General features: G+C 42.6%; 1 protein-coding gene across 1 annotated transcript; it reads left to right on the top strand.

Moving 5' to 3' along the window:
- The first annotated feature begins 227 nt into the window (after positions 1–227).
- Positions 228–12,502, top strand: LOC148152019 (sialic acid-binding Ig-like lectin 10). Its single transcript, XM_087994109.1, has 4 exons — positions 228–288; positions 2,962–3,348; positions 7,215–7,226; positions 12,099–12,502. The coding sequence occupies exons 1-4, from the start codon at positions 228–230 to the stop codon at positions 12,500–12,502; spliced, it is 864 nt and encodes a 287-aa protein (XP_087850235.1).
- The last annotated feature ends 313 nt before the right edge of the window (positions 12,503–12,815 follow it).

Raw genomic sequence — 12,815 nt, 5'->3', positions numbered from 1 at the left:
ATGTAACATCTCCCTTTCTCAACGGTTGCTGTGGTTGGCGCCTCAGTTTTATAATAGCTTTGTCATTCTCTCAGCTCCTACTGACCGTACACAGACTTCCCGTTTGTTGTTCGTATCGTGTATGATTGCCTCACATTTATTTGGCAGGAAGTCAAGTAACTTCTGTATTTTTCTGTAAAAGGACAAGAGTAAGCGAGTGAGAAGGATGAAATGGTGAAGTATTAACGATGAGGTCTCTCTATGTTTGTCTTTCTGCAGTCCTGCTGTCAGTCTCAGTACGGGGTCACAGTAAGTACTTTCTAATACTGACCTTTCAAATCCACTTTGTTCATCATGGAATTGCCTCCTCCTTGATGGTCTGTTGCTGTCTGGTATTTAGTTCCCAAACTGTTCCTGCTCAGCACGATGTGCCTTTTCCTTCACTGCGGTTTCTACATCAGGGAGAAATCATTTGTTTTATCAAAAATGAAAGCAGTGACAATTGACTATTCCGAGCGTGATGATTTATTCCTTCATGTTTTCCTTGTAGATTCATGAATCTTAGACATTTACAGCGTAGAAGGAGGCCATTTTGGGTCATCATGTCTGTATCAGTCAACAATGACCTCACTCGACTTCTCCCATTTTGCTGCTCTCCATCTAAAAGCCTTCTTAACCAACTTATTGAGGGCTTTAATGAAATTAGTGGAGTGGAGATCGCGGTGGGAGGTGGGACTCAGTTGGAGGGAATTTTGAAAATAATAAAAAAGGGATGCTGTTCAGAGGGTCAATGTGGATTTGTTGGGTCAAATCTCCTGTTTTCACACTGCAGGGATTCGGAAAATAGAAATGACAGAGCAGAGGTGCAGGCTACTGAAGAGGCAAATAGAGATGCAAATGAACATTGAAGTACAAATGTTAGCAGCGTTTGTAACTCAACCGCCCTTTCAGGCAGTGTGTTCCAGACTCTTATTAACCTCTCCATGAGGAAGAATCTGTTAAGTCTCCTCCCACTTCTATCTCCGACCTTAAATCTATCTTTCCTGTTTACTGACCACAGTATGAATGAAGAAAGGACCTTCTTGCCTATCCTATTTGAGCACTCATAATTATCCATATTTTATTAGTTTTCCTGTCAACCAATCAAAAAAAAAGAGAGAGCAGATAATGCATGGTAGTGAAGAGGTGAATGATAATCAAAGTGTGATGGGAAGGGGTCGGAGATGTATGGACAAAGATACAAGAGGTGAGGCCACATTGGATTTGGTACGAGAGAGTCATGTATTAGGTGTAGACAACTGGGATCAAGTGAATCTCTTGAAGAGTATAAGGCCTGTAGGGGCATTCTTATGAGGGATATCAGGAGGGTAAAAAGTGGACATCAGATAACCTCAGCTGATCAGGCTGAGCATAAGTCAAAGATATTCTACAAAGTCATTAGAAGCCAGAGAGCATCCAGGGAGGGAATAGGGCCTCTTCCAGATCAATGAGGTCATCTATGTGTAGAACCAGAGGAGAGGGGGGGATATCCTAAACAAATATTTTGCATCAGTTTTTACTGTGGAGAATGAAATTGACGCAAGGGAACTCGGGCAAATAAATATTAATGTCTTGAAGGAATTCACTTTACTGAAGAGGAAGTGTTGGAGCTCCTGAAAAACATAAAAGTGGCTTTGTGCAGGGGAAATCATGTGTCACAAACTTGACTGAGCTTTTTGAAAATGTAACCAAAAGACAAGTGAGGGCAGAGGGGGAGATATTGTTTACATGAACTTGTGTAAAGCTGTTGTCAAAGTTCCACATGGTGGACTAATTAGTGAAGTTAGGTGGCATGGGATTCAGGGAGAGAAGGCCAGTTGGATACAAAATTTGCTTGATGGTAAGAGACAGAGTGTCGTGATGGGGTTTGTTTTTACATTGTACCATGTGACCTCATTTGAGGAACATTCTAAGATATCATCCATCTTCTGTCAGTGATTAACTCCTTCATCAATGTTGCAACACCCCCTCCTCTTTGACATTCCCCCTACCCCTACATGTCTAATCTCACAGTGCGATAGCCCAGAACATTGTGCTGTCAATCCTGTCACACCCTCAACCATGTCTCTGTGATAACAACAATATCTCATCCCCACTCATTAATCTACGCCCTCAGCTCGTCTGCCTTACTCAGAAGTAAATGCCATCCAACCATGCCACACTCCCTTATGCCCTCACTTGACGATATTCACACTGCCTTCTGGATTTACTTGGATTGCCTTCTCATCGTCAGTTAGCTCAGTTGGCTGGACAGTTGGTCTGTGATGTGGAGTGATGCCAACAAGGGATGTTTAATTCCCATATTGTCTGAGGTGACCATGAAGTTCCAATCTTCTCAACCTTGCCCCTTGTCTGAGGCAGAGTGACCCTCAGGTTAAATCATTACCAGCCATAACTTCCGTGAACGAGACAGGAGTTCTCTCGCACAACGATGAGTTTACTTTTTTACTTCAGTTTACTTTCTTCCATCTTCATGTCTCTCTGTATCCACCTCCACCCCCACCCCCACAATGCTTCCACTGCATCCCCCATCCCTCTGCTATGACTGATTAATGAGCCAGTTTGCTGAAGGCTGGCTCGGTAATAGATTAGAAAGTGATGGGCCATAGAAAACGTTCTGCAGGGAGGGCCCTGAGTCCTGCTCTTCAGATAACTCTGGGTCTCCTGGAACAATGGAGAGTTCAGAAAACTCTCAAGCACCAAACCCTCTCTTCAACCAACAGCAACAACCCCCACAGTCTAACCTCAGGATGTTTACAAAAACCACCCAAAGCCCTCTGTTGTATCCAGCCTGGAGCTCATTCCACACTGTCACTAGTCTGTTCAGAAATCACAATTGTATCATATCATACCTTTTCTCACGAAATAACAGATTCAATGTTTTACCTCACTGTTTAGTGTCTGTGCTGATGTCTTATATTCTCTCTCTCTCTCCCCTCACAGCAGATTCTGGTAATGGCTGGTCAATGACAATCGCGGATGGAGTGAGGGCTGAAGAAGGAGGCTCCGCTGTCTTTCCCTGCAGCTTCACCCACCCTGACACTCACCTCACACTCACCGGCTCCATCTTATGGTACAAGGAGGAAACACAGGCTTTAATCTTTAAGTGTACGTCTCCTGGTCCAGACCATTCCCAGGGTGAGCTGTGTGAGAATGTGATACAGCGGGACGGTGGGAATCGATTCAGATTCGTGGGGAACCTCAGCAACAAAGATGCCTCAATAATGATGGAGGGACTGAGCTGGGAGGATGCTGGGTCCTATTGGTGTTGTGTGGATCTCAATATTGACAAGTTTGGATCTGGAAAAGGAACACGCTTGAAAGTGAAAGGTGAGGAACAATGTTTGGATGTGTCACTGCCCTGACAGCTCAATGGGAACAGGCTCCACCTGGTCTGGGAGCTCTCGGGTTGGCTCCTTCTACTGGGCTCTTCCAGTTGGTGTCAGGGAGGAGGCAGTGAGAAGGACAGAGACAGAGAGGCACAAAGAGAGAGAGAGAGAGAGAGAGAGAGACAAAGAGAGAAAGAGACATGACTGGGATTTAGAGACCATTCCATCACCATCTTTGAAACCTCCCAAAGTCACACTCATTCATTATCACGTTCAAACTGGCTTCATTGCTCTGGGATGGGGAACAGAGAAAACATCACTGACAATCCAAGCTCCAAGATCCCCACCAATGAAGGTCCAGCTTTATCAGCATTGGGTGAGGACAAGAGAGACCTGGCACCTCCTGAACCCTCATTGGATGAGCTCATCTCAGGGTGAAGGAACTCTCAGCTCACATTGGCCGAGAACCTCACTGTTGCTATCCTCCACCTCTATTGGCTGAGGAGAAAATGGTGGGAGCTGTCCTTGCCAGAGGCTAATGTCCTGGGGATTGTGGCAGTTTGTGAAATTTGAATTTGAAAATATCTAAAACTGAAAACTAGTCTAATAATGACCGTGTAACCATCACCATTAAAAAAGAATCTGGGTTAATCATGTCCTTTTGGGAGGGAAATCTGCTATCCTTACCCGATCTGACCTACATGTGACTCCATACCCACAGTTATGTGTTTGACTCTTAACTGCCCCTCAGTTGTGGATAAGGAGTGAACCCAGGAGTGCAAATGAAACTATGGCTGCAAGAGCAGGTCACAGGCTAAGAATCCTATGAATTAATACACCTCCTGACTGCAAAGCCTCTTGGCCAGTCAGGAGTGTGATGAAATACTTCCCACTTGCCTGGAACTGTGCAGGAAAATATATCACTGCTCTGTCATTATTACTGGGTCAAAGACCTGGAAATCCCACCCTAACATCATTGTGGGAATAAAAATAACTATCAAATGCACTGCAGCAAGACAGCAACATTCCCTCCACCAGCACCTTCCAAAGTAGGGACCTTGAAGACCTCAGTGAAAAATGAAATCGGATACAGGCCATCCTGACTTGGAACTGTCTTTTCATTTCCAAGGGGATGTGAGTGTCCCATGCACAGTCAGTCTTTACTGGCCAGCCCTGGAGAAGGAATGGTGAGCTGCCTTCTTGAACTGCTGTATTCCCTCAGCTGCAGAGACATTCACGATACGGTTGGTAAAGGATTTCCAAGGCTTTGTCCCAGTGACACTGAAGGAATGATGAAATATTCCCAAATCAGGATGGTGAGTGTCTTGGAGGGAAGCTTGTAGGTGGAGATGTTCTCCTGTATCCCATGTTCATCAGTGAACAACCATCCCCACTTCTGACCTTATGGTGGAGGGAGGGTCATTGATGATGCAGCTAAAGATGGTTAGACCAAGGACACACTAACCTGAGGAACTCCTGTAGAGATGTGTTCTGGAGCTAAGATGACTGATCTCCAAGAACAACAACCAGCTTCCTCTGTGCCAGGTCTGACTGAAACCCACGGAGGTTTCAATCTGGATTCCCACTGGATTCAGTTTTGCTCAGGTTCCTTGATGTACACTCGCTCAAATACAGCCTTGATGTTAACAACAGGCACATTCGCCTGTACCTGTCTTTTTGTTTTTTCCGTTGTTTACCTATTATTTACTATCTGTGCTACTTAACTCTGTGATCTGCCTGTACTGCTCACAAGACAAAGCTTTTTGCCGTGCCTCGGTACATGTGACAATAAATTCAATTCAATTCGATTCGATTCAATTCGATTCGATTCAATTCAATTCAGTCACTGACAGCTTCCAGCAGTTTAATTGGCCAAATTGAAAATATGTAACATTTCACTGCAAACGAGATACCTCAGTTGTTTTGAGCATGATTTGAATCTAAACAATCCGATTAAATTATCCCCCAGAATACTAAAACTCAATCGAGTTTGAATTTATTGTTTTTTGCCAACCTCAAACTAATGAGACAATCTGATGTTTGGGGTATAAAAAAAAAGCAGATATGTTGAAAGTTCGACAGAGAGTAACTGCCATTGAGAGACTGCCGTACAAAACACTCTCAATCAAAGGGACCTTCTTCACATGAAACATCTTTGCAGTGAAAGACAGAAGTCGACCCAGAAGATCTTTAGCTGAAAGAAGAAACACACTGACAATAACAGCCACTGTGTGGTTTTGTAATGAAGCTGATGTAATGTTAATACAGGTGGTTATTGGAACAGTATATTGTTATAGAGTTGGAGGCAGATAGCAAGCAGTTGTGGGAAAGTTAAAAATCACACAACACCAGGTTATAGTCCAACAGGTTTAATTGGAAGCATACTAGCTTTCGGAGCATGGGATACAGGAGAACATCTCCACCTACAAGCTTCCCTCCAAGACACTCACCATCCTGATTTGGGAATATTTCATCATTCCTTCAGTGTCACTGGGACAAAGCCTTGGAAATCCTTTACCAACCGTATTGTGAATGTCTCTGCAGCTGAGGGAATACAGCAGTTCAAGAAGGCAGCTCACCATTCCTTCTCCAGCGCTGGCCAATAAAGGCTGGCTGTGCATGGGACACCCACATCCCCTTGGACAATGAAAAGATAGTTGTGTTGGCCTGGGATGCACAAAGATGTTGTTAACTTTTGCCGTATGTGTCATACAGGCAAGTGGTCGGTGAGCCAAAGCAGTGAACCCAACACCTTTGTTGCCAGTTCCCACATTTGAAGAACCTTTCACGTGGGTTATGATGATTGTGTAGGTTCCCTCCCTATAACTATAAGTGGGAACCAGTACTTGCTAAACATAATGGGTGTGCCTCCCAGATTTCCGGATGCAATTCCATTACGGAGCATTAAGGCAAAAAGGGTGGTAGAGGAGTTAGTAGCTTTCTTCACTTGGTATGAGCTACCCAGAGAGATTCAGTCAGACCATTGTCTAATTTTATTGCTCAGCTGTTTAGAGAAGTCATGGATAGATTAGGCATACAGCACATTAAACCAAGTGCATATCATCCTGAAACTCAGGGAGCTTTGGAAAGGTGGCATCAGACCCTGAAGACCATGTTAAGAATGTGCTGTCAGGATTACTTGAATGATTGGGATGAAGGTATCCCATTCATATTGTTTGCATTAGAGATGGCTCAAATGAATCAACTCAGTTCACTCCCTTTGAGTTAATATCCGGACATGAAGTGAGAGGTACTTTGAAATTAATTAAAGAGAAATTGACAGGACTGAAGTCGGAGGTCACACACTTGGATTATGTATCAGAGGTGAGAGAGAGATTAAATCAGGCAGGTGAGTTAGCGAAACAGCACTGAAAGAGGGTGCAGTGTAGATTGAAGCAGGTGGCAGATAAACACTCCGAAATTCAGACATTTTCCCGTGGGGATGATGTGTTAGTATTGTTACCAATAACAGAATATCCTCTCAAAGTCAGGTTCAGTGGTCCGTGACAAATTGAGAAAAAAGTTGAGTCAGGTAAACTATCAGGTAAAGATGCTGGACAGGAAAAACAGGGAACTGGAGGAACAGTGTTAGTTACTGCCCCACAGGGTGAGGAATCAAATCTCATGTTGTGCAGTTTGATTACCTTAAAATGCCTGAAACAATGAAGAAGTCCTTGAGGAGTGGGATAGGTGAGTGAACAATCTGTCCCAGGGACAAAGAACCAGTGGAAAGGATTGTTGCAGCAGTACAAGGACATATGCAGGAATAAGATGGAGAGGCCTGATCCTCTTGTGCATGAGGTAGAAGTAGGGAATGCTGTTCCAATAAAACACACCTACAGGCTTAATCCTTTCAACGCCACACAGGTCCAGAAGGAAGTGGATGCAATGCTCAATGAAGCTATCATCGAACTGAGTCAAAGCAAGTGGAGTTCGATGATCGTTTTAGTTACCAAACCTGACGGGATTCAACAATTTTGCGTTGACCATTGGAAGGTTAAGGCCATTACAAAAGCAAACTCAGATCAATACTAAAATTGGAGGACTGTATAGAGAAAGTTGGACAAGCCCCTAACATCACAAAGTTGGACTTACTGTTTGGGTATTGTCATCCCTTTATCAGAGAAAGTGAAATAAATTTCTGCGTTTGTCACCCCAAATGGGTTATGTCAATTCAAAGTGCTTACCTTTTGAATGAAGAACATACCAGCCACATTTAAAAGGCTCGTGAACAGAGGTGTGGCTGTGTTAACAAACTGTGCAGTATATCTGGATGATGCAGTGATCTTTAGTGAGTCATGGAAAGATCACATGGTACAGTTGGCACACAGTTCTTTGAACGATTAAGAGAAGCAAAATGGTAATAAAATTAAAGAAAACACAATTTGCGAAGGCAGAGGAGACATTATTGGGACATAACATCGGTCATGAAATGTTGGCCCTCAGGAATGCAAAGACAAAGACCATCGAGGAATTTCCACAAACAACCTCAAAGAAAGAAGTGCTTTGATTTTGGGGACTAAGTGGATTCTACTGGAAGTTTGTTCCAAATGTCAGCAGGGTAGTGACTTCACTCACGGATTTCCTAAAGAAGACCACGACATTTCGGTGGATGGAACAATGCCAGGAGGCACTTGACAATGTAAGAGTTGTATTAACTGTGGCACCAGTTTTAGCTGCACCAAATGTTGCAATCAAAGTTGCAATCGATGCTCATGATATTGGACTTGAGGCTGTACTGCTGCAGGAAGATGATGATGGAATTGAATAGCCAGTCGGTTACTTTTCAAAGAAACCCAATACCCACCAGAGAAAAATATTCTACCATCGAAAAGGAATTATTAAGTTTGGTACTGGCCATACAACATTATCACAAATTTAACGGATAAATTTTAAATAATGTTGAACAGATAACAATGTTATACATATGTGTGTGGAAATCAATATGAACTTAAATTAATATCCTATGTATTTCACTTTCATCGGGTTAAGAATTAGGCAAAAAATGGAGACATCTTTTCATTATGATGGTTCATTTTTTTTCTTCAGGGGAGTTGTTATGAAGTTGAAGCTGCGTACTGTACCTTTAAGCGAGAGTGAAAGCTGTTCTACACTGAGAATGTGCAGGCACCTAACATGTGACTAACGAGCAGTCTCAGAGTGTACTGGAAAATTGAAAATATGTAACATTTAGCGGAAAATTAGATACCTCAATTGTTTTGACGATAATTTGAGTCTAACCAATCAGTGTAAATTATGCCCCGGATACTAAAACCCAATCAAGTTTGAATTTATTGTTTTTGCCAACTTCAAAACAATGAAACCACCTGATGTTTGGGGTATAAAAAAAGCAGACATTTTGAAAGTTAGACAGAGAGTAACTGCCATTGAGAAACTGCCATTCAAAACATTCTGTACCAAAGGTACCTTTCTCATATGAAACATCTTTGCAGTGAAAGACAGAAGACAACTCAGGGAGATCTTGAGATGAAAGAAGAAACACATCAATAATAACAGCCACTGTGTGGTTTTGTAATGAAGCTGATGTAACTTTAATACTGATGGTTATTGGAACAGTAGATTGTTATAGAGTTGGAGACAGATAGCGAGCAGTTTAGGGAAAGGAGGCTAAGAGTTGGAAATAGTTGTTGTTTAATGTTCACTTCTCGAGTCAAAGAATAAATTGATTTTTAATATAAAAGTGAATTTTGGGAGTCCTCTCTTCCTCATACTTTAACAGATGGCGATGCGAGGTGAGCTTTTCTGGGTGTTTGGTTTAATTAGCAGAAGGCTTCACCGCCGTCTCGTAACAGCAGCTTCACCTGGGCAATCAGGATGGACAATACATGCACATCATCTGGGCCAGTGACACCCATGATGGAATAAAACAAAAGCAGAAATAAATTAAACAAAGAACATCCTGAGGAAAAACCAAAACCAAAACTGCAGATGCTGCAAATCGGAAACAAAAATGGAAATTGTCAGAAAAGCTCAGCAGGTCTGGCAGCACCTGTGGAGAGAAATCAGAGTTAACGTTTCAGGCAGAGTGACCCTTCCTCAAGATGCTGAGGAGTTTGACAAGACAGATTCTGAGAGGATATTTGGTCTTGTGAACAGAAGTCAAACAGGGGAACAATTGCATAATAATGGATTTTCTATGTAAATTGAGATGAGGAAACATTTAACCTCACAGCTCCTCTTTTAAGTTGATGAAGCAAAGAGCCACATGGCTGATTATCCCCCTCCTCCTGCACCTAAATATCTTACTTAATATAGAAAACTTTAATCTGGACTCTGAGCTTAAATTAACCTGTGCTCATTTCAAAGGTCACAGCTTGGTGCTGGTGAATGGTTACATTAGGAATGACACCAGGGGGTTCTCCTTCTCACAAAGTGTGGTCAATACTTTGAATGTGTTTGCTGGACAGAGTGAGGGGGAAGGCTGTAAAATCCTTGACCTCGTTTAAAGAAAATTAACTTTGAGCAATGGGTGGAGGGTTTTGCATGAATGAATTCAGGAGGGTTCAATGGATCCGATCTGTGAGTATCTTCAGCAGCCACACGGCACCAGGTTATAGTCCAACAGGTTTATTTGAAATAACAAGGTTCAGAGCACTGCCCCTGCATCAGGTGAAGTCTGGTGCAGTGTGACTTCTGACTTTGTCCACCTCAGTGCAACACTGGCACCTCCACACCGTGTAAATATCTTGTAACCAAGATTTGGAGATGCCGGTGTTGGACTGCGGTCGACAAAGTTAAAAATCACACAACACCAGGTTATAGTCCAACAGGTTTATTTGGAAGCACTGCTTTTGGAGCGCTGCTCCTTCATCAGGTGGGTGTGAAGTATAAGATTGTAAGATACAGAATTTATAGCAAAGGTTTATAGTGTGATGTAACTGAAATTACATATTGAAAAAGATCTGGATTGTTTGTTAAGTCTCTCATCCTTTGGAATGACCATGTTGGCTTCAATTCTTTTATATGTAAATCACAAAACATTTTTAAAAAAGTTCCATTCTCAAATGAACTTTAACAATTGGTGTCTGTCAGCCCAGACAATGTATTGAAGGTGTGAGCTCCCCTGGGTGATACTGTCTGTGCCACAACGTTTAGACTGATTCTAATCTTAAAAAATGAATTTATAGAATTTTACATGGATTTTTGAGCAAAGTAAAATGTTACTCTGGAAGTACAAATTCACCCCCACAAACATATATGTGCATGCGTGCATGTGCGCATGTGCATATGTGTGTGGGGCGGGGATGTGGAAGGAGGGGAGGGGGATGGTTGTGAATGTCTGTGAGGAGTTGTGCCTGTGTGTGAGTGTAAGTATAAAGTCTGTGAGAGGGTGCATGTGTGAGTGTGGCAGTGTATGTGTGAGCGTATCAGAGAGGGTCTGCATCAGTATGTGTGTGTGTGTATGTGTATAGTGTGATGGGATCACCTGTAGTGTGACATGAACCCAAGATCCCGGATGAGGCCATCCCCATGGGTACCGAACTCTGCTCGGCCACTTTTCGTTGCTGCCAGACCCGATGTCCGCCTTGGAGGATGGTCACCTGAAAGTCCAAGGTTGAATGTCCCAGACTGCTGTATGTGGCAGGTACTCATGCAACTCAGCCAACATTGTCTCTCTCTTTCGCTGCAGGCAAGGATGCCCTGAGGCAAGCTACATTGGTGAGACCAAGCAGAAGCTACGGCAACGGATGGATGTGCACTGTACAACAATCAACAGACAGGAGTGCTCCCCCCCGCCCACCGCCCCCAGTCAGAGAACACTTCAGCGGTCCTGCACACACGGACATACACACAAGTATACAGAGACACACACAAATATACAGAGACACACACATACACAGACACACACACTCCTCCAGACACACATACAGGCGCAGATGCTCTTTCATAAGCTCACAAATACACTCCCACAATCACACATTCATCCTCTTTCAGACTTATACCCCTTTATACTCATACACAGACACTTGCGTGCACACTTTCACAGACACTAACAACCACCCCCTAACAAACACACACACACACATGCACACAAACACATATTAGTTTGTGGGGTGAAGTTGTACTTTCAGAATTTCATCAAACTTTGTTCAAAAAACTGCATGAATCCATGTAAGTTTCTATAGTTATTTTTTAGATTAGAATCAGTCTAAACATTGTGGCACAGACAGTATCACACAGGGGAGCTCACACTTTCAATACATTATCTGGGCTGACAGACACCAATTGTTAAAGTTCACTTGAGAATGTAACTTTTAAAAGAAAATTGTGATTTACATTTTAAAGAACTGAAACCAACATGGTCACTCTAACGGATGAGAGACTGAACAAATTATCCTGGTCTTTTTCAACATATAATTTCAGTTACATCACACTATAAACATTTGCTATAAATTCTGTGTCTTACAATCTTATACTCCACAATCACCTGATGAAGGAGCAGCGCTCCGAAAGCTAGTGCTTCAAAATAAACCTGTTGGACTATAACCTGGTGATGTCTGATTTTTAATCTTGTAATCAAGGTTTTCAAATTGAGTGGCGAGGAGACATTTTGATCAGGGTGACTCTTCCTGGGGAATGTCGAGGACAGACCTGTTAGAGATATGAGTGGAGTCTTTAATTGTTCATTTTATTGTGAAGTTGAAAGGAATGTAACATATTGAAATAAGACCTTCTGCACACTGCCCTCATCCATTCTGATGTTTGTCCTTTCCTTTGATGCTCAAGGAGATGTCTCAGTGGTGAGTGGGACAGAGGGAGATTCAGTTACTTTACCCTGTATCTTCGAGACCAGATCCTACCCTCCCCTGACCACTGTTACCTGGATGAGGAAGGAGCCCTACCAACACATCATTACATTTACAGCCCAATCACAGGGAAATTGGACATCTGTACACGGTGGAAATCGGTACGAGCTCATCGGGAACCCAGAGGAGGGAAATGCCTCGACCAGGATAAACCAGCTGAGTGTGAGGGACAATCACACTTACCTGTGTCTGGTGGAATACAGGTCAAGATTCAATCTTTTGTATCTGATCCAAAAAGAGACTCGGTTGCAGGTACATGGTAAGAAACCGTTACCACATTCTTCAGCCTGTAGAAGGTGCACGGTGAGAGTGGAACAGATTCTGTGAATGCTTTGTGATTTGATTTTCTGGTGAAAGGACATGGAACTAAAACATTAACACTATTTCTCTCCATCGGTATTGTCTGCCCTGCTGAGTGTTTGCAGCATTTTGATGTTTATTTAAAATGTCCAGCATCTGTAGTATTTTAGCTTTTGGTTTCAAATTTAATTTTTTTCAATATTTAATGTTCTGTGATGTGCTGATATTTTTTAGGCGCTTCTGATGTCAGTATTGAAAGACATTGACACACTCAGAATATTTAGTTCAATCTCCAAATGACCCAAAGTTATACTGACATTAAGATCATCTCCTTGAACAG

This window comes from Chiloscyllium plagiosum, unplaced genomic scaffold, assembly GCF_037043375.1.
Source record: "Chiloscyllium plagiosum isolate Xiang-an unplaced genomic scaffold, Cpla_swu_hap1 HiC_scaffold_2, whole genome shotgun sequence".
Classification (NCBI taxonomy): Eukaryota; Metazoa; Chordata; class Chondrichthyes; order Orectolobiformes; family Hemiscylliidae; genus Chiloscyllium; species Chiloscyllium plagiosum.
Note: the sequence above shows the minus strand (reverse complement) of the source record. Positions and strands in the feature narration are given on the sequence as shown.